This window comes from Aulonocara sp. 'chitande type north' Nkhata Bay, linkage group LG9 (genome assembly GCF_057382095.1).
Source record: "Aulonocara sp. 'chitande type north' Nkhata Bay isolate Kocher_YH1m ecotype deep benthic linkage group LG9, A_spYH_male_GT1.1, whole genome shotgun sequence".
NCBI classification, from domain to species: Eukaryota; Metazoa; Chordata; class Actinopteri; order Cichliformes; family Cichlidae; genus Aulonocara; species Aulonocara sp. 'chitande type north' Nkhata Bay.
Window position 1 is genome coordinate 28,960,629 of NC_141352.1, and position 21,805 is coordinate 28,982,433.

The 21,805-nt window shown below is 40.1% G+C and overlaps 1 protein-coding gene across 3 annotated transcripts; it reads left to right on the top strand.

The window, feature by feature from the left end:
- Positions 1 to 4,497: 4,497 nt before the first annotated feature.
- On the top strand, positions 4,498 to 17,744 carry LOC147322313 (uncharacterized). 3 transcript variants are annotated; one of them, XM_086306899.1, is made up of 7 exons: positions 4,810 to 5,207; positions 7,780 to 7,885; positions 9,780 to 9,962; positions 10,297 to 10,388; positions 10,767 to 10,961; positions 11,050 to 11,126; positions 11,383 to 17,744. In XM_086306899.1, exons 3-7 carry the CDS (start codon positions 9,812 to 9,814, stop codon positions 12,020 to 12,022), a joined length of 1,155 nt encoding a protein of 384 aa, XP_086163025.1. In that variant the 5' UTR covers positions 4,810 to 5,207; positions 7,780 to 7,885; positions 9,780 to 9,811; the 3' UTR covers positions 12,023 to 17,744. The 3 variants fall into 3 exon arrangements, with proteins under 3 accessions (XP_086163026.1, XP_086163025.1, XP_086163024.1); XM_086306900.1 differs by lacking the exons at positions 4,810 to 5,207; positions 10,297 to 10,388 and adding an exon at positions 4,498 to 4,597; XM_086306898.1 differs by lacking the exons at positions 4,810 to 5,207; positions 7,780 to 7,885 and having other exon boundaries at positions 8,542 to 9,962.
- The last annotated feature ends 4,061 nt before the right edge of the window (positions 17,745 to 21,805 follow it).

A 21,805-nucleotide genomic window follows, 5' to 3' on the forward strand; every position in this document is an offset into this window, starting at 1 on the left:
AACAGTCACATAAATCTCGCTCCAAATTATTTGAAAAAAACATCAAAGTATCACAGTATCGTGTTTTTTTGTTAGGGTCAAACTTCTCTTTGGGTAAAAATTAAGCCAACATCCAAGTGTCAAAGGTCGGTTCCAGGATGAAGGTCAAAGGGAAAGTCCCTGGGACGCTTCCGGTTATGTTTCCATCCGGCGTAGTCATCTGACGGGTCCGTGCTATATCGCCCTTCCTGACCCGGACTGGTATAACGTTTTGTAGAAAAGTTTGATCGATTCGCATGTCTGTCTGTGCTATGCTTTACAAACACTCTTAAAGAAAAACAAACATCAGCCAAACACACGGTTCATCCTGATTGTCAGGTGTCGGCCATCCAGATTCCAGAGGTGCTGTGAAAGGTCATAAAGTTAACACTGTGCTGTAAAAAGAAGGCTGGAGTGCACAGAAACTGGTAGAGATGCAGGTATCTGGTCGTCCTGGGTTCCACAGACTATAAGCTAAAAAGAATAAACACATTAAATTGCTGCACATTTGTAGAATAACATTTAAGATTACTTTAAAAATATTTTTTTATTACATTAAATGTAAACAGTCAAATGGAAGTCTTTCTAAAGTTATATCATGATATTTATATTATGAAAAGCAGATTTTTGACAATTTAAGGTTTTTACATTTTTAGATAAAATAAACACAAAAAAACAAATAACAAGAACACAAAACTGGCAAACCCAACCAAAACTGACCAAAATCTACTGAAAATACTCCCACACGACAGAACCTCTCCTCTGCCTCTCTGGCTCCATATCTCTCAATAGAACGATCTGTGGTTTGCTATCTCTCACCATCAGAACACTCCACAAATCCTGCGAATGACTCACTTCCTTATAAACAGTGTTGGCAAGTTATTTTGAAAAAGTAATTAATTATAGTTACTAGATACTTCTTCAAATAAGTCACTTAGTTAGTAACTGAGTTACAAGATTCTGAAAGTAATGAATTACTTGAAAAGTAACTATAGCGTTACTTTAAAAAAACGTTTAACCCTCTGGGCTCCAGGGGATAATTGGCCATTTTTAACTACTTTTGATTTTACCTCCATATTTCACCTTTACAAACGATTTACTTTGCCTTGTTTGGCATCATTCTTTTCAGCACAACCTCACATGTCTGAATTTACAGTCATGTTCTCATTTTGACATACTGTACTGACACAATTGATCTAAAATCAGACAAAAACATAAAATCCGAGTAGAAAAAGTTATATATTTTACTGTAACCACCACAAACATGTTTAATGAATCACATTTCATAATTTTACATGCAAATATTAATTGACAATTTTAAAATCATATGCAACAGTTTGTCGATGCAAGGCTGAGGGTGCTTTTGTAAGATCCAGGAAGAGGTGGCTGGAGGAGGGAGAACAAAATTCTGCTTTTTCAGGCTTGAAAAATACAGATCCAAAATCAACTAAATATTAATGGCACTGTCTTTGACAATCCTAGAGAAATTTCACATTTCTGTGCCAAATTCTATACTAAACTGTACAACTCAAACTATAATGAGGATGTCTCAACACTGTTTCTCAATAATATTAAAAACCTAAAAACTATTGTTGTGGAAGATAGAAGTCTCTGTGACAGCCCTCTGACTGTGGAGGAAGTTTGTAATTCTATTTCTGCACTTCAGGCCAACAAATCTCCTGGCACAGATGGTTCAACTGCAGAGTTTTATAAATCATTTTCTAATCTCCTGGCTCCGTTCTTACTGCAGGTTTTCATAGAAAGTATAGAGAATAACACCCTCCCTCCTACTCTTACTCAGGGTCTCATAACACTTATTCCAAAGCCAAACAAAGACTTACTTCTTATTGATAGTTGGAGACCCGTCTGTCTGCTCAATAATGACTATGAGATTATGGCTTTAGTACTTACTAACAGAATTAAAGAGGTCTTGGATACAATTATCGATGAGACACAATCAGGCTTTATAAGAAATAGATACATTTCTAATGACATTAGACTGGTTTTAGATCTACTTGATTACTCTGATTTGGTATCTGACAATAGCTTCATTCTCTTCCTGGATTTTTAAAAGGCTTTTGATACAATTGAACATCCATTTATTTTCCACTCTTTGGAAAAATTTAGCATTTTTCTGTAAAGCTTCAAAACCTTGTACACAAATGGCAATAGCTCAATTAAAATGACTAACGGCTCCACCCCGAGATTTGACCTGTTATACAAGGAATCACCATAGCTGATAAGGAGCTCATCATCAGCCAGCAAGCTGATGACACCACACTCTTCTTGAAGAATGCAAATCAAATCCGTCCAGCCCTTAGTGTTATTAGTGATTTCTCTGAGGCATCTGGTTTATGTCTAAATCTAAAAAATGTGAATTACTAGCAATTAAAGGCTGCACTGCAAATGCTATCTGTAACATTTCTGTTAAAAAAGAAGTCACATACCCAGGACTGTTAATATCCCAAGACCAAAAGTCAAGATGCTCATCAAACTTCACTCCGATTATACAAAGTGTCGCGGTTCGAATTTTGAGGAAGAGACCTACGACTGAAAGTCCAGAGTGGGTCAACACAAAATATTTTATTAAAACACCTATAAATGGTGAAAATAGACACTGCAAAACATCAGGCTCCATCTCCCTCCGCAGGGAGCGCAGACAGAGTCCTCGGAGGTGTTCAAAAAGTGTTTTATTACACACACACAGTACACGTACAGTGTGCGGGGAAGCCTTGATCTTTCGTCTTCTCCTTTCTGCTCTTTACAGAAAGCTTTATAGCCTTTAATGACGTCAGGACAATTCCCAGACCTCCTCTATGTTCAGAACAACAAGACTTTCCCAGAATTAATACCAGATGTTTCCACTCATGTTTCCTGGGAACCTAACCAATAGTGTGTAGAGTGTGTAGTTTTGTGAAATTGTGGGTTCAGGCCAAAGAGAGTTGACTATCCTTATCTGACCTGGGCCTGCCTGGACCTGCAGCCAAGCTGGTGCTTTCTAGAATGTGTTTTATTCTGTGTGCTCTGAAATAACTGATAAATGATACATGATAAACTGATGATAAGCTGATGATAAGTAATACAGACTAATGAAGTAATGATGAAATAATGACAGTGCATGTAAATGATAACACAGTGACAGTAAAATAACATGTTTTTCTTGACAAAAGAAACACAAAAAAAAGTTCAACCAGTGGCTGCAAAGGGATTTATCTCTGAAAGGTAGAGTTTTAATTACTAAAGCTGAAGGGATATCCCGACTGGCATATGCTGCTCTCTCCTTACATCTGGATAAGAAAATTAGTAAAGACATCGACCGCATGCTCTTTAATTTTATATGGAAAAACCATAAGCAGGTCCTCTTAGCGTGGACCCTCATTTATAAACACAACTTCTCACCACACATATAACTCACCTGGAACAACAGAGATATTTTATTTCTTTTATTATCACTTTTCCTGGAAACTTGGGTCCAAAATGGGATCCTAGTGGTGGCTCAGCTGGTTAATAAAGAGGGAGTACGACTTACTTACAATGAATCCCTTACACTATATAATTTCCCGTAAGTGTTTGGGAATTCTCAATGGTGCTTGGTGCCATACCCTCAGGTACTTTAATGTTATATAAAAACACTGACAGTTCAATATCTACCTCAGTCACTCTCCCTGATCCAGCTGAGTCAGCAGTGGGAAAAATCTGCTTTTCACAGGAACTTGGTAACAGCAATAAGAGAATACGTAGTTTATTCCAAGAAGATATCGTGTCTCTCCCATATATATAATATCTTACTGGAACCAACATGTTCCAGATATCACCTGGAAGACAGTCAGGATGAGCCCATAAATATCTAATTGTAAACAAGGTGAAGGAAATCTCATATAAAATTCTTCATAAATGTTACCCAGCCAGTCACTATATGGTAACATTTAAAAGAGACATAAATACTAATTGAACTTTCTGTGGGCATCATCCAGAAACTGTAGCACATCTTTTTTGGTACTGTTCCTCTACACAGAGATTCTGGAAGAATTTAGCAGTTTTGTTATTGTCCATATTTTAAGGGAGTTTTCTTAATGATGGGAAAATGTTTTTATTCTGTTTCTTTAAGTTCACCAGGAAGAATGATAAATGTTTTTTATAATACATTTCTTAATACGTTTAGCTAAATGTTCTATCCATAAATGTAAGTTTATTAATAAAACACCATATTTCTGCTTTTTTATAAGGATATGGAATTGTACATACAATCAATATCAGACTCAACCAACAAAAAGGAGCAATATTTATATATGTTGATTTTTGCACGTACTCATATAATTATTTTTTTTACCCCTGGTTTTGTATGTTCATGTTCTGTTCTTTCTTAAACTTCATGTGTTTGTATGTTGTATACTTATTGTGTTTCAATAAAGTTCAGTAAAAAAGTACGTTCTAAATGAAGCTTCAGACGTCACTAATCACGTGACTCTGGCCAAACGAATCAAGCCTCGACACAGTGCTTCTGAAGCAGTTAATCTTTCTGACACACGCACCGGAGCGTCAGCTTCAAGCGGACCATCGCTACCTCTCACATCTACAGGTTAGTGTCAAGGTAACTTTGAACTGAGTTCAGTCAATCTCGAGTTTTTCGAAGTTTTCTGAATGAAGTTTTCTGTTGCTCTCTGTGAGAGGAGACCGTTAAAGGCGAGGCTCTCCAGAGTGTAGCAAAACAGGAAACAGCTGCTGGGTGTGTAAGTGTGCAAACGAATAGATTAGAAGTGCAAGTGAGCCACGAGTAAAGAAAGGTCAAGTTTCGTGAGTTGTTTTTCTCAACACTGATCACGCGCTCAACACTCTACACATACTTGCATCACACGCGCGCTCTCGAGCATCCGTATTGTACAATTCTGGGCGTCACGTGAGTTGCAGGCGTTACCATATAACGGAAATCTCCATTGTTCTGTAGCTGAAGGCTTTTCAGTGAGTTTTTTGGACATCCTGATAATAATGAATTACAGTCGTTCAGCCTGGAAGTAATAAATGCATGAACTAGTTTTTCAGCGTCACTCTGAGACAGGATATTTCTAATTTTAGAGATGTTGCGCAAATGGAAGAACGCAGTCTTGCATATTTGTTTAATATGTGCATTGAAGGACATGTCCTGGTCAAAAATGACTCCAAGGTTCCTCACAGCGTTACTGGAGGCCAAGGTAATGCCATCCAGAGTAAGAATCTGGTTAGATACCATATTTCTAAGCTTTTCAGGGCCGAGTACAATAACCTCAGTTTTATCTGAATTAAGAAGCAGAAAGTTAGCGGCCATCCAGGTCTTTATGTCTTTAAGACATTCCTGCAGTTAATCGACCTCTGTTGGGGGTAGCGTTCAGATAGCTGCTCTGCTCTATGTTGGTACAGGGCATTGAAGATGATAACAGTGGGTGGATTATATTCTTAAACTTAGTTACAGCGCTTTCAGAAAGACATCTACTTTGATAAAGTCTACTCTCCACCGCTGTCTAATCAATTATTGTAAATGTAAATGTTATCAGGAAATGATCAGACAGGAGAGGGTTTTCAGGAAACACTGTTAAATGTTCAGTTTCTATGCCATATGTTTAAACAAGATCTAGAGTGTGATTAAAGTGGTGGGTGGCTTCTTTTACATTTTGAGAGAAGCCAATTGAGTCTAATAACAGATTAAATGCCATGCTGAGGCTGTAATTTTTAGCATCTACATGGATGTTAAAATCACCCACAATAATTATTTTTATCTGAGCTCAGAACTAAATTAGATGTAAAGTCTGAGAAGTCAGACAAACTCTGTGTAAGGCCCAGGTGGACGATAGATGATAACAAGTAAGACTGGTTTTACAGCTGGGGTGGAGAATGTTAAGCATCAGGCTTTCAAATGAATTAAAAGTCTGTCTTGGTCTTTCATTAATTAATAGGCTAGTGTGAAAAATTGCTGCCACACCGCCCCCTCGGCCTGTGCTTCGAGATTTCTGGTAGTTAGAATGACTCGGGGGTGTTGATTCATTTAAACTAACATAATCATCCTGCTGCAACCAGGTTTCTGTAAGGCAGAGTAAATCAATTTGTTGATCAATTATTAAGTCATGTACTAACAGAGACTTGGAGGAGAGAGACCTAATATTTAATAATCCACATTTCACTGTTTTACTCTTTGGTTCAGAGGTGGATACTGTATTGTTCTTTCTTTGTGATTGTTTATGTTTAAGTTGTTTGTTGCTGGTTTTTAGTTTGTTTTTGTCTTTTTGGAAGCTGACACAGTCTCTATGGAGATGGGTTTTTGGGGGGGTAGCAGGAGGAGAGAAGTTGCAGGGAGGCGTGTAAGACTGCAACTCTGCTTCCTGGTCCCAACTCTGGATAGTCATATTTTGGGGGGTTTAATAAATTTGTCCATATTTCTAGAAATGAGAGCTGCTCCATCCAAAGTGGGATGGATGCCGTCTCTCCTAACAAGATCAGGTTTCCTCCAGAAGGTTTGCCAATTATCTATGAAGCCCACATCATTTCTGGGACACCACTCAGACAGCCAGCAATTTAAGGAGAACATGTGGCTAAACATGTCACTCCTGGTCTGATTGGGGAGGGGACCAGAGAAAACTACAGAGTCCGACATTGTTTTGGCAAAGTTGCACACCGATTCAATATTGATTTTAGTGACCTCCGATTGGTGTAACCGGGTGTCATTACTGCTGATGTGAATTATGATCTTACTGAATTTATGTTTACCCTTAGCCAGCAGTTTTAAATTTCCTTCAATGTCGCCTGCTCTGGCCCCTGGAAGACAATTGACTATGGTTGCTGGTGTCTCTAGCTTCACATGTCTGAGAACAGAATCACCAATTACCAGAGTTCAACCCCCGGCGGGTGTGTCGCCGAGTGGGGAAAAACGGTTAGACACATGAACGGGTTGGTGGTGTACCTGGAGCTTCTGTTTAGGACTATGCTTCCTCCTCACCGTCACCCAGCCGCCCTCTTTCCCCAGCTGCTTGGGGTCTGCCGGGGAACAGCTAGCGGGGCCTACGCTATCTTCGGCTGCACCAGCTACAGGGGCCTGGCTAGCTATGGGTGAATGAAGGGTGCGAAGCCTCCTGAGTCTCCAATTCAGTAATCCTGGCCTCCAGCGCTGCAAATATGCTACATTTGTTACAGATATCATTACTGCTAAAGGAGGCCGAGGAGTAACTAAACATCTGACACAATGAGCAAGAAAGTGCAGGAGGGACAGGTGAAGTAGCCATGGTGCTAACGAGTCGGCTACGAGCTAAGCTAGCGAAACAGTACAGAGAAAGTGAGTGAATACTTTGGCTATAAATTAGGTAGTGAGTACACAGAAAGTGTGCTTCGGATGAAGCACGTGAAGATTATACTATGAAAAAGAATGTATTTAAAAGTTGTTAATTAAATTGCTAAGCAAATAAGCTACTCAGAAACACCACTGTGTTTGAGCAGGAACAGGAAGTGATACTCTACCGCAGAGCGAGCGAACACCAAGTGACAGTGCCACCAAGAGTCGTATCGTTGCAAATCGGTGTGTCGGCCCACTGGGCATTTGATTCTAATAACAGGCCTCAGTCTCTCCTGCTACTGGTCTGCCATACTGCTAAATTTGGTATCGGTGCTCAAACCTTTTGTGTCTGTTTGCCCACTTGGGGAAGCAAAATTCTTTTGTTTTTTGTTGTCAGATGAACATATGAGACACTTTGACTCTTCAGTGCAGTGTGGAGCCTAACAAAGATCTGCTTTGTGTCCCAGCTGATCAGCAGGAGGAGAAGAGTCTGACGGAGCAGCAGAGGAACATTTTCAGCTACTTGGACTCAGCTCAGCCACTACAGAGAAAACAATGAGCTCAACACAGAAGGTGACAGACAGAGCAGGGCAATATGACCAAAAATATTTATCACGATATACATTTGAAAATTTGCGATAACAATATAACTGACGATATAATTGATGCAAGACAAAATACTTTACAACTCCACAACTTTATTAGTGCAAAAAAAAAACCCATCAATGTATTTGCACTTAAACAAGTATGGGCTCAAAATGTGGTCATAAATATTTTGTACTTGTAAAAAAGATTTGTGTGTGCGTAAAAAAGATTTGTGTGTGCGTAAAAAAGATTTGTGTGTGCGTAAAAAAGATTTGTGTGCGGACTTAGAAAAAAAAACCCTGCAAGTTACAAGTGCGGATTTTGACCCTATTTTTCTTCCTTTCATCTGATTGGTCAATGTCATGTCAATCACAAATGTAACAATCAGATGAAAGGAAGAAAAATAGGGTCAAAATCCGCACTTGTAACTTGCAGGGTTTTTTTTTCTAAGTCCGCACACAAATCTTTTTTACGCACACACAAATCTTTTTTACGCACACACAAATCTTTTTTACGCACACACAAATCTTTTTTACAAGTACAAAATATTTATGACCACATTTTGAGCCCATACTTGTTTAAGTGCAAATACATTGATGGGGTTTTTTTTTGCACTAATAAAGTTGTGGAGTTGTAAAGTATTTTGTCTTGCATCAATTATATCGTCAGTTATATTGTTATCGCAAATTTTCAAATGTATATCGTGATAAATATTTTTGGTCATATCGACCTGCTCTACTTTCATGTGTTACTGTTTAGGCTTAATTTGGTTTGATGTTTGGTGCCTTTTTCTTAATGTAAAAAAACCCCTTAGGTTACAATCAGACATTTTTCTTGCATTTGATTTGATAAATTTTGATCTTTTGATTGATAAACTAAAATGTTATGGATTTTCACCAGCTGCTTTGTGCTGGAAAAAAAAGTTATTTGGACAGAAGATAGCAGAAGGTTTATTGTAATGGTTATTTCTCAGTTATGAACTGCGGTTTACCCCAAGGCAGCTGCCTCGCTCCACTTCTCTATTCAGTTTTCACTGACGATCTGCAATATGTCTTGACTTAATCTTGGGTATGCCAATGATTCCACCTTGGCATAGCTATGGCTATGAAATGCTCTTTGTGTATCAGTTCTTCAATTATGAAAGATGTCATTAATACACTAGTAATGTCTCATCTGGAGTATTGTTCAATCATTTGGTCAGCAGCTAATAAGACAGATCTTAACAGACTTCTGTTAGTCCAGAATAAGGCGTCCAGATTAGTGTTAAGATGTTCATGCTATAATAATATTGATAAAATGCATAATCAACTTTCTTGGCTTCCTGTACAGACTAAAATATTCTATGGCTTACTTGTATTTAGGGCTGCTCGATTATGGCAAAAATGATAATCACGATTATTTTCACTGAAATTGAGATCTCGATTATTTGACGATATTTATTTAACCCTTGAAGACCTACCATAGAACCAAGTCCGCCAGAGCTTTTTTTTTTTTTTTTTACATGTTGTAGTGCCATTTGTGGGAGCATTTCAAGTTGCTATACATCAATACAACTGTTATAGCCCATATTTTAATAACATGTATGCATTAAGTCCATAGTAACTACATTAATTGCAAAAAAGTGCAATAAACTACAAATAAAATTGAAAATCGTTTTTGTTTTGTTACATATATTTCTACTTGGAGAAATTTAAGAAGCTTATCCCTCAAAACTTTAAATACAAAAAAGTTGCAAAAAATAGTTTACAACAGGAAATTTATTTTGAGTGTCTTCATAGTTTTATTTTGGAGATACAGCAATTTTTATATACTGCAGGAAAAACAAAAACAATCCTATGATGCAAATGGACTACTTGCACTAACACTTCCGCGTTCTATGTAGTCCTGCCCCAGTGCTTCCGGTGCGGTTAAACCATGGCGACGTTCTACACTCGCTGCCTACAAGAGCTCCCAAAATTGAACATCACCGATGTTCATCGGATTTGCAGAGTGACGACTACCCCCGCCAGCAAATTAGATAAAGGATTTAAGTTATATGCTGCATCATATATACACAACTACGAAGGTAAGAAAACGTAAATTAACCGACAAAGAAACGCTAGCTAACGTCAAATGCAAACACTACGTTACTCCGCTATGTCCTTCATTTGATGTCAGTTCTCTACATTACATGTTTTCTTAAACGGTGTTTTATGTCGTCCTAAACTATAGTTGAGGTTTTCTTAACTAATGTCACTTTTGTAGTTAGACACTGTTATAATGGCGTTAGGTAGTTGGCTAACTATGGAGGTAGTTAACTACCTAATGCTACTCTTGCTAAGTGTAAAATATATATGTTTAAGACATGCTGAAATGAGTAATACAGAAATAATGCTAATGGTACTTGTATCTTTATTCAGTGTCCAATAAAGACAGGTTGTCAGGGGAGGTCGGTGTGAGAGCCCTGTGCTACAGGTCAATGAGGAAGAGTGAGGCACCACACAGACTAAGTGTAGGCAGGAAGCTGTGCAAAGTTGTTAATCCCCGTTCAGTGGGGTTCAGTTCATTTAAGCATTAGTTAAGTTCATTCCTAAAGGCCCATCAACTTGAATGTTTTCCTTGTCTCCCTGCTTTATCACTCCTAATTTGACTAGTCAGATAGTTAAATCAACGTGTGTTTGGGTGATCAGAAACATTTGACAACAAGTTAATACTGCAAATATACACAATCTAAGTTATTACAGTTATCAAGCATGGTTAAGTTGTTTTAATAGGAAGAGAAGGAAACACTAAGCATTCAGGAGGGTGCGTAACCATAACACTGAACTATGTTCCTGTTCGGCTCTTCCATGAAGATGTTACATTTTTAATTTTCGTTCTTTCTTCTTAGATTAAGCTTCTGGATTCATCGCCGGTGATACTGACACATAGCCAGTGCTCCTGTGTGGCAGGCGCTGTTATGTGCAATCACACAGTGGCACTGCTCTTCCAAACAGCACACTACTCACAACTCAGAGTGCCGGTTGTCCCCCCTGTGCATAGCTGCACGGAATCTGAACAGCAATGGCACAAGCCACGGACAGTGGTAATTTAAATGAGGTTAAAGTTTTTGAATTAGTCCATGTTTACATATGAACAGCAACACCATCCATAGTAAATGTGTCTTCTGTTAGGGTGTGAAGCCAGGACCCATCAACTCCATGGTCTTCACTAAGCCGGTACCAAATAGGATGGCCCAGACTGGAGTACGGTAATTACATTTGTAAAATTTGGTTTCACGTGTTACAAATGTATGTTGCTATTTTTTTCATACATACATGTGTCAGAATAGGTATTAATTTACATACAACATTACACTTTCTGAAGACGGCTAACTCAGTCATGTACATATACATCCCAGTCTCTAACTTATGCACCACTGTTTTACACCTTTTAGTTTTTAGTTTAGTTGTTGTTCAGTATAATAACCTTCTCCTTTACATTATTGTCATTGATGTTTTCTTTAGGAGTGGCTTCTACAGAGGCATGGTGGGTCCGTTACCAGATCCCTGCTTGTTCAGAATAACGGAGGCATATGCAAAATTTAATATTGAGGACAGGCCACTTGTGACCACAATGAACATGAGACCTGACAAGCCCCTTGTGGAAAGTGCCTTTGGGCTGGTGCAGGAGGGCAGTGTTCTGTCATATCAGCAGCCGGTTTTGACAACCCGGTACATCACACTACACCGCGATGCACCACCAACACCGCACTTGCCTCTGGAGGGGTATGACATCTTGCCATCAGATTGTGTGTTTGTGTGCTCAGAAGAAGAGCTTCTGCATCTGAAAAGCTTGTCTGTAACTCTGGAAATGGCTCACAAAATAGAGGAAGCTACACGTGAGCAAAGCTCTTCGTCTGAGTGGCATCAGCTCCGCAGGCCCAGAGTGACTGCCTCTAGGTTTCGGGAGGTGTGTCACGTCAGAGGCCAGAGCTCGGCCGAGTCACTAGCAGAGCGTATATTGAAGGGAACAAGGCAGACAGCAGACATGAGGAGAGGAACTGAGATGGAGCCTGCAATAGCAGCAGAGTATAGTAGGCTAATGAATGTTAACTACTCACCCTGTGGTCTGGTCATTCACCCCATTGCTTGCTGCATCTCCTGATGGTGTTGTTTTTGACCCCAATGAATACCCCCAGTTTGGCTTCGTCGAATTCAAATGTCCCAATGTACAAAACTTTATTGACTGCAAATATGTGCAGATGGAATGTGGTACCCCTAAACTAAAAAAGAGCCACGCATATTACTGGCAAGTGCAAGGACAACTGCTCATCAGTGGGATGCAGTGGTGTGACTTTGTTGTGTGGGCACAAGAGGACTACCTAGTGCAAAGAATATACATGGATACAGATGTGCACAATGCAATCAGAGAAAAGGCAGACTATTTCTTTTTTTACATATATATGCCAAGATACCTGTGTTTGAAAAAATGAACAGTGAAAACATAGCAAAAAGAAAAACAGATCCTTCAGGCTGGCTGGAACAAAATAACTGATGTTTTATTTTCAATATATTTCATGAATTCTTTTGTTGTTACATGTTACTTTTATGTGACATCAATAAACTGTTATTTAAGCAATGGCATCAATTTAATTTTTAAAAACACACATTAAAACGTTGAATTTGTGCAGAACTTATTTACATGGTAAGTATTTAAAACTCCATGCCTAGCATACTGATATACATTTAGACAATAACACAACTGAACTGTAGAAAATGACAAATGGTATTTTTGATGTTCCAAAAGCTCAATGTCACTTATGATTTTAAAACGATTTAGTGATTTACTTTATAATTTTGATAAACAGTTTTGTTGAATCTGAATAGTAATATAGTAATATAATTAAACAGTATTATTAACATTAAACATTTGCAATGAATTTGAATTATCAATAACTGAAACTCAACTATCAGCACTCAAGTACCAGTTCTGTAATCAAGTATTGTCAGCTGAGAAGGAAGAAATGCAACTGTAGTGGCCTCAGCTGCAGGTCATTTTCCATAAGTTACTGGCACTGGTGTCTTGGGAAAAATCCATCTTGTCTCACTTAACCCATTTTTTAACTAATGCTGTGTTCTGGTAATTTGACAGCATACATGCCACTGCAAACAGTTGGTTGATATTATAAACATGTGACATGGTAATGATGCTATCAAAAAGTTTGTTCTGTTTGATCCTCCTAATGACTCGCTCCACATGTACCCTGAGTCTGGCTATGGCCTGCGTCTCCTTAACCTGGTATGCTGGCATCTGCTTCTGCTTAGATAGAAAAGGTGGGCAGTACACTTTGCATTTACAACAATCAGTGATTAGGAAGCCCTTATCTACCATCACTGCCATGTCTTCAGTCAACTTCTCAGCAATGCCTGATTGTTTGAATAGTTCCTTGTCACTAACCGAACCAGCATACAGATTAGAGATGAAAAGTAAATATCTATTTTGTTTTCATTAAGACTGGAAAAACTTTCGAAATTTAACTGATGGTGACCTTGGTATATTTTAAACAGTTAGCTTGAATAGAACTTAGGTGTACCTGGTATAGAATCGGATGTCAGTGTCGGAGCCAGCAAAACGCTGTAACCCAAATTCTCGCTGGACACGTAACTCCTGTATTTCCTTCCTCAGAGTCTCCACGTCTTTGGACAGGTCTTCTGCAGCTGATGCAGATATGTCCAATGCAGACGGCTCAGGGACTGAGCAGTAGTCATGATCTCTTGTAAGACTTTGCTCTTCTTGATCGTCAGGAGGAACTAGTTCAGGGCGTCGCTCCGTTCTCTCCCAAACACTACGCCGCGGTGGTTCAACTTTATAGCCATTCCACTCAAAAAGTGTTGGTACAGCACCTTTAATAAGCCTCCTTCGACCATCGAGGGTTGTTGGCTCTATGAGTTGATCACTGGCAAAGTGTCTGCAGCAGACCCTGGTGTGAGAGGTGATCGTGAAATGATCCCGGCGTATGTTTACCGGCCATTGTCTTCTCAAGTCGGAATGGGTCGGAAAGGCATGAAAACTTAGTATGCCATTAAATTTGGCTGAAGCTGATCAAAGTGGGACACAGCAATGCTCGGAGTATTTCTTCTCCTGTTTTTGAAAATGTTCTGTTTTAAATACTTTCCTTTTTATACTCATTCTGAAGCGACATTAGCATAGCTACCGATAGATAAGCAAACGTACCGGAAACGCACAAGCGGTACTATTTGGAAACGGAAATACGTCACATGCCCTAGTGCAAGTAGTCTATTTGCAAAGAAAACAGCTTGTGCATCAAAATAAACTATTTAAAGCAGTGCAATTCGAGTTTTAAGCATCCCAGCAACTATTCAGAAAAGTATAGAGTTAAACATGACTTATAAAAACATCAGTATTGGCTTTTAAGGCCTACAAGTAAAAAACTTCATTTTCCGCGAAAATGACGTCACTTCCTGTTTCGGGCAGGAAATGACGTACATGCGATAGTTCGCGTTGACGTCTTGTTCAATGTGGGAAGTGTTATGAACAGCTGATTGGATCGGCAAAGCGTGTTTCTGGAATATTATGTTTTTGTTCCTGCAAGTGCTTTTTATGCAATTTTTGCAAAGCTATATGTGGAAGGAAACCGTGACAGAGGACAAGCTGATGGCATAAGATGTAAGTACAACTCCTCCGGTTTCATATGCAAAAAAAATTATTGCGCTAGCTTACGCGGTTCAGGTTCTACAGGGATTTAAAAATAGTTACGCAAAACGGAGCGTGCTGCTCTGACCGGCTTTAAAGGGTTAACAATAACAATGTATTGAATAATGACTTTAAAAAAATAATATAAAATAGTGTGCAAATACTGATAACAGCGCAAATGTTTGCAATATAAAAAATAAATGAAAAATGTAAACATCTATGTTTAGTGAACTTTGCAGTGTTGCTCTGTGGTGCAGCTACGACACCGTAGCAAAGTTTACACACTGTCTACTTGATCCACGTCTGACTCCGCGAACCCATAATGTTTCCACACCACTGAAGTTTTATTTTTTTTACCTCTCTTTTCAACCAACGGCAGTCACTCTTCTTTCCAAATAAGCTCTGCTTAACTTTCCGAGCTTCCCTCGGTCCTCTTAATTGTTGTGACGTCTGTTCGAAATGCAGAGAAGTGCGCTCGATTTGCCACACGGAGCAGCGCGAGAGTAAAGCACGAGGGAGGTGCTAATAATCGGCTCAGTCATTTTTAATGATCGCTGAAAGCCCAGATCGTAATTGTGATTAAAATGCGATTAATTGAGCAGCCCTACTTGTATTTATAAAGAAAGCAATTCTGTTAAACACACCACATTTATTTCTGCTCAGCTGCAGTATCCAGATGAAATACATAATCATATTACACAGTTTTCAACAAACTGCAATTTAGTAAATGCTCGAGTTAAAAGTAACTTTTAGAGCAACGTTTAAGTGGAATAAATTGCCTTATAACATTAGAGAATTATTCAAACTATTCAGAACTTCAATGAACACTTAACTATGGAAGCCCGTTTCCGCCACTAAAAAAAAAAAAAAAAAAAAAAAAAAGGATCCATAACTCAAAATTTCGAGTTAATTTCTCGAAATTTCGACATATTAACTTGAAATTTCGACATACACTCAACAAAAATATAAACGCAACACCTTTGTTACTGCTCCCATTCCCCATGGGATGGACGTAGAGACCTAAAATTCATTCCAGATACACAATATAACCATCCCTCCCAAACAGTGGTCACAAATCAGTCCAAATGTGTGGTAGTGGGCACATCTGCTATATTGAGATAATCCATCCCACCTCACAGGTGTGCCACATCAGGATGCTGATCTGACATCATGAGTAGTGCACAGGTGTACCTCAGACTGCCCACAACAAAAGGCCACCCTGGAATGTGCAGTTTTTTGCGCTATTGGGGGTCTGGGGACCCAGAACCGGTCAGTATCTGGTGTGACCACCATTTGCCTCATGCAGTGCAACACATCGTCGCATGGAGTCTGTCAATTGTGGCCTGTGGAATGTTGGTCCACTCCACTTCAATGGCTGTGCGAGGTTGTTGGATATTCGTGGGAACTGGTACACGCTGTTGTATACGCCGGTCAAGCACATCCCGAACATGCTCAATGGGTGACATGTCCGGTGAGTATGCTGGCCATGCAAGAACTGGGACATTCTCAGCTGCCATCTGCCCTGAACAATGTGAACCATGATTCATCCGTGAAGCGCACACCTCTCCAACGTGCCAGACGCCATCGAATGTGAGCATTTGCCCACACAAGTCTGTTACGGCGACGAGCTGGAGTCAGGTCAAGACCCCGATGAGGACGACGGGCATGCAGTTGAGCGTCCCTGAGACGGTTTCTGACAGTTTGTGCAGAAATTGTTTGGTTGTCCAAACCAATTGTTCCAGCAGCTGTCTGGGTGGCTGGTCTCAGACGATCTTGGAGGTGAACCTGCTGGATGTGGAGGTCCTGGGCTGGTGTGGTTACATGAGGTCTGCGGTTGTGAGGCCGGTTGGATGTGCTGCCATATTCTCTGAAACGCCTGTGGAGACGGCTTATGGTTGAGAAATGAACATTCAATGCACGGGCGAAAGATCTGGTTGACATTCCTGCTGTCAGCATGCCAATTGCATGCTCCCTCATTGCTTGTGGCATCTGTGGCATTTTGCTGTGAGACAAAACTGCACATTCCAGGGTGGCCTTTTGTTGTGGGCAGTCTGAGGTACACCTGTGCACTACTCATGATGTCAGATCAGCATCCTGATGTGGCACACCTGTGAGGTGGGATGGATTATCTCAATATAGCAGATGTGCCCACTACCACACATTTGGACTGATTTGTGACCACTGTTTGGGAGGGATGGTTATATTGTGTATCTGGAATGAATTTTAGGTCTCTACGTCCATCCCATGGGGAATGGGAGCAGTAACAAAGGTGTTGCATTTATATTTTTGTTGAGTGTATTAACCCGAAATTTCGATTTATTAACTCGAAATTTCGAGTTAGCGCTGCCAATCAGTAATTTCCTCGTCATTTCCTCATTACCCGGAAGCTGAAGCCCTCAGCTACAAATGCTACAGCTAAGCTACCGGTATTACATCCAGTCGTGAATGCACAGATTGCTGAGTGTTTTCAGCCTGGCTTCACAAATGATGAAATCCCTGTGTTATTAGCTGAATCACATGGTGTTACTATCAGCAAACGTACTCGCGAAAGCGCCAATTTGTTGGGATCCGTTTTTGAGCTTTTAGTTGTTGTAAATATTGTAAGAGATGATTTGTTTTTGAAATTTGTGTAATGTGCCTGAATGTTATTGATATTATTATTATTGTTATTATTGATTGCTTATATTTTAACAATTGTGAAACTTCACTGTGGATGTAAGAGCCAAATCATGTTGATATTTTGAATCCACTTTATTGTATAATATTTTATGTGATAGTATTTGACGGAAGATGAGCAACATCTGTTGTGGAAGCTAATGGGGTTCTTTTTGAATAAACAAAAATACGATTTAATATCACTGAATAATTATGTATAAATCTATAAAAATTAAAGAAATATGTAATAGGAAACGCACACATTTTTATATTATAAAATAATATAAAAGTGTGTGTGCATGTGCGCGTGCAATCAGCAGGAATGGGCATGATTTTAGTGTTTGAACAGTCATGAATTATTTTTAACAGCAGGTTGGATGTAATGTGTTAGAACTACCAGCAGGTGGGGATAAGAGACCTTTAAGGTGTTTGGTGCCACACTCCACCTTCAGGTTTAAAACTAGTGTTAATGGAGGGAGTTTGAAGGTTGAGTTTGTTCCACGACTGCATTTCACTCACTGCCTCTGTTTGTATCTCTGTCACTGCAGGACCAACATGGAGCGAGAAGTCAGCGCTCTCAGGAGGCCGACAAACCTCACAGAAGAAAGGGAGAGAAAAAACACACCTGTGACGAGTGTGGGAAGGATTTTACTTTGAAGGCTAATCTAAAACAGCATCAGGTCATCCACACTGGAGAGAGACCGTTCAGCTGTGACTTGTGTGGAAAGTCTTTTTCCTGGAAGGATTCCCTAAAACAACACCAACTCATCCACAGTGGAGTTAAAGCGTACAGCTGTGATCAGTGTGGCAGAGCTTTTACTCACAGTAGGAGCTTACAGAAGCATCTAGTTACCCACTCTGGAATTAAGGCATACAGCTGTGACATCTGTGGAAAAACTTTCAGCCGGCAAGAGCACAGAAATATACACCTACGCATTCACACCAGACATGATGTGTACTGCTGTGAACAGTGTGGCAAAGAGTTTACAACAGATGCACAGTTAAAACAACACATGTTTACCCACACTGAGGAGAGACCTTATAAATGTGACCTGTGTGAGAAGACTTTTAAATCTCCACATGACCTGAGACGACACCAACAGATCCACACCAGAAAGAGACTCTACAAGTGCAGTTACTGTGAGGTATGTATTTATATTGTTATCTTGTCATTTTAGCCTGACTGTTTGGAACAACTCTGCTCATTAAACTGTGTTAGCATGTTAGCAATTCTACTGCATGGAAAAGCAGCTCTGAGTGATTATTCAGATTTTCATGTCAGTTGTGATTTTAGTATTACTGTAGTATTATGGTGGTAGTATTGTAGTTATTGCAGCCCAGTAAACTGAGTGTGTTAACTGAAACAGTCAAATGTAATTGGACGTCTGCAGAGATGCTCTTTATTTCAGGCGACGTTCAGGATAAAAATGTTGAAGGACTGACTTACACTGTCTTTGTGTCTTTGTTTAGAAGCAGAGCGACACAGATGGATCCAGTTCTCAACCCTGTCATCACTGTGGTGGTGGGAAAGACTTTCGTTGTGACCTTTGTGGAAAAACTTTCAGTCAGCAAGCCACCCTAAAAAGACATCAACGTAGACACACTGGAGACAAACTGAAATACTGCAAAGAATGTGGGAGAAGCTTCACCACACCAACTGAGTTAAAACAACATGAACTGATTCACAGTGGGGTTAAAAAGCACCTCTGTGATCAGTGTGGGTCATCCTTCACCACTGCAAGGGAGCTTAAAAGACACAAACGAGTCCACACAGGAGAGAAACCATACAAGTGCAGACACTGTGACAAAAGCTTCTCACAGTCAAATGGTCGTAACTCTCATGAACGTACACACATGGAAGGAAACTACAGCTGTGACCAGTGTGACAAGAGCTTCAGGAATCTCAGTTCATACTCCACACACAAACGATCCCACGTTACTAATAAACTGTTTCACTGTTACCAATGTGCCCAAACATTCACCTCATTGTCTGCTCTGTGCAAACATCAGCGTGATCACTCAGGGCTGAAATCACTCCCATCACTGGATCACAGTGAATCTGAAGAGACAGAAAGATCCTCTGGTTTCAGTGTCAGACTCAAAAAGCTTGAGATCAGGCTCCACAGAGTTCAGATAGAATCATTTAAACTTGTGTTGAACTGAACTGGTTGCTGGGCTGAACTTCTACATAATACAGATTTACATGGGATCTTATTTTCTGTCGTTTTACTGAGTCAGTTTTGTCCTTTTTTCTCTGTCCAGGGGCCCGTTCTTCGTACGTCGCTCACTACATCCAAGATCAAATGACACATCCAAGACCAAACCATCGCGCTAACCGTGAGCTCGCTAATCCGGTTCCCCGAACACACCTGCCGTTGACGATTAGTACAGCTGGACGCAGTAATGTGACATCACTGGGTGTCGTAAAAGGGGCTACGCATCGATAGTAGAAACATTGATCGGCAACCCGCTGAGTGGTCAGCGAAAATGTCGAAGGAGCGCGCTCAGTATTGTTCGGCAGCAGAGCAAGAACTCTTGATTGAGGGATTTCAGGAGTTTCAGAGTTTAATTAAAACGCAAGGGAACACTGCAAAGGCTGCAAAAGCAAGGAGAGAGGCCTGGCAGAAAGTTGCTGACAAATTAAACTCGTAGGTGATTTAATAATAATAATAATAATAATAATAGATTGGATTTATATAGCGCTTTCCAAGGCACCCAAAGCGCTTTACAATGCCACTATTCAGTCACTCTCACATTCACACACTGGTGGAAGCAGCTACGGTTGTAGCCACAGCTGCCCTGGGGCAGACTGACAGAAGCCAGGCTGCCATATCGCGCCATCGGCCCCTCTGGCCAACACCAGTAGGCGGTAGGGTAGATTTATTATATTACACTATATTATCCAATATTATATTACATTATATTATAATATGTTATATTATATCCCCTTACACATTAGAGCCAGAACAGGACCCACTAGAACATGCGAACAAATAAAAGTGAAATACAGGAGTATTCTACAGAATGGTAATATTTATCTCTTATATTGCTTTTCGTCTCTTGGAAAGAGACCCTGTAATAGTCTGTTAGTTTGTTCATAACAGCAACCAAGAAAAGGGCAGAGCAAAAAAAGACAGGTGGTGGTCCTGCACCCCCTTGTCAACAAGTTGGTTAGGTAAATAATACCCTCACGGGAATATCGATATCTCTCAATGAGCACACTGTCACGCTGAGCTGAAGGATCCTGTCTGTCCCGCAATATACGCTGAATTCTGAGGACTCTCCTTATCAATCTTGCACCTTCCTCAATGGGTTGGTTGCGTATACGGACAGGACATGGCTGCGACAGGCTTCCCAAATCCACCTTCGCTTTTATAGCCGTGGTCTCTCATCTTGATTACACGGAGTGATTTACAATTACTACTCTGAAATATGAATTACATCTGTAATAATCACATACACGTAATAGAATGTTAATAGTACATTTCCCTTTTTTAGGAAATGACCTGTATGTATCTGTGTGAAATCAATAAAAGGATCAAGTGCTGCATTATCTTTAGTTACATTGATGTTATTTATTTATGGTGAAACAGTGGTGGAATATCGCTGTTGCTTTCGTATAAATGAAGCGGACATACCTGCATGGCTGCGATCTAATCCTGTTTACATAAAGTAAGAGATAAGATAAGATAAGATAAGATAGAACTTTATTAATCCCTCGGGTGGGTTCCTCTGGGAAATTCGATTTCCAAAAAAGCACAGCACCGACAGAAGTTACAGAGTTATACACACACACATATATATAAATACAGAGACAATATAAATAAAATATACGAAGGGGATAAATAGAATAAATAGGAATAAAAATAAAAATACAAATGAATTGCACATTTCAAGTATTGAGTCTATTGCACCGTTGACTATTTACAAAAGTATTGCACAAAAGGTATTGCACAGTGAGGTGAAGAGGCACTACAGCTTAGTTGTTCCCCCCACCTTTGTCCTCCTGTTTCCCCTCCCTCTCCCCTCCAGAGAGGAGTTAAAAAGTTTGATGGCGTGTGGGACAAAGGAGTTTTTAAGTCTGTTAGTTCTTGTCTTTGGGAGAAGCAACCTGTCACTGAACAGACTCTTCTGATTGTTTATGGCCGTGTGCTGAGGATGCCTGGCATTGTCCATAATGTCCATCAGTTTCTTTAATGTCCTTTTCTCTGCCACTGTCACCAGAGTGTCCAGCTTCATGCCGACCACAGAGCTAGCCTTCCTGATCAGTTTCTCCAGCCTGGATGAGTCCTTGCTGTGCTGCTCCCCCAGCACACCACAGCATAGAAAAGTACTCCAGCAACCACCGACTGGTAAAACATCCTCAGGAGCTTCCTGCAGATGTTAAAAGACCTCAGCCTCCTGAGGAAGTACAGTACAGTACAGTACTGCTCCCGAGCAGGTTTATGCTTACGGCTGCCCAAGGGCCCTGGCCGATGGTCGGTATCGTTGGCGGCACGACCAGGTGCTCAGAGTAGTTGCTGAAAAGATTGCCTCAGCAATCAGCACCAGCAAGCATCATCATGCTCCGAGGAAGGC

Excerpts from the sequence above, each read along its gene's own strand:
- LOC147322313 (XM_086306899.1), top strand. The coding sequence starts at position 9,812 with ATGGCGACGTTCTACACTCGCTGCCTACAAGAGCTCCCAAAATTGAAC. Across the intron at positions 9,963-10,296 it reads ATATATACACAACTACGAAG|TGTCCAATAAAGACAGGTTG; the intron begins GTAAGAAAACGT and ends ATCTTTATTCAG. Across the intron at positions 10,962-11,049 it reads GGCACAAGCCACGGACAGTG|GGTGTGAAGCCAGGACCCAT; the intron begins GTAATTTAAATG and ends GTCTTCTGTTAG.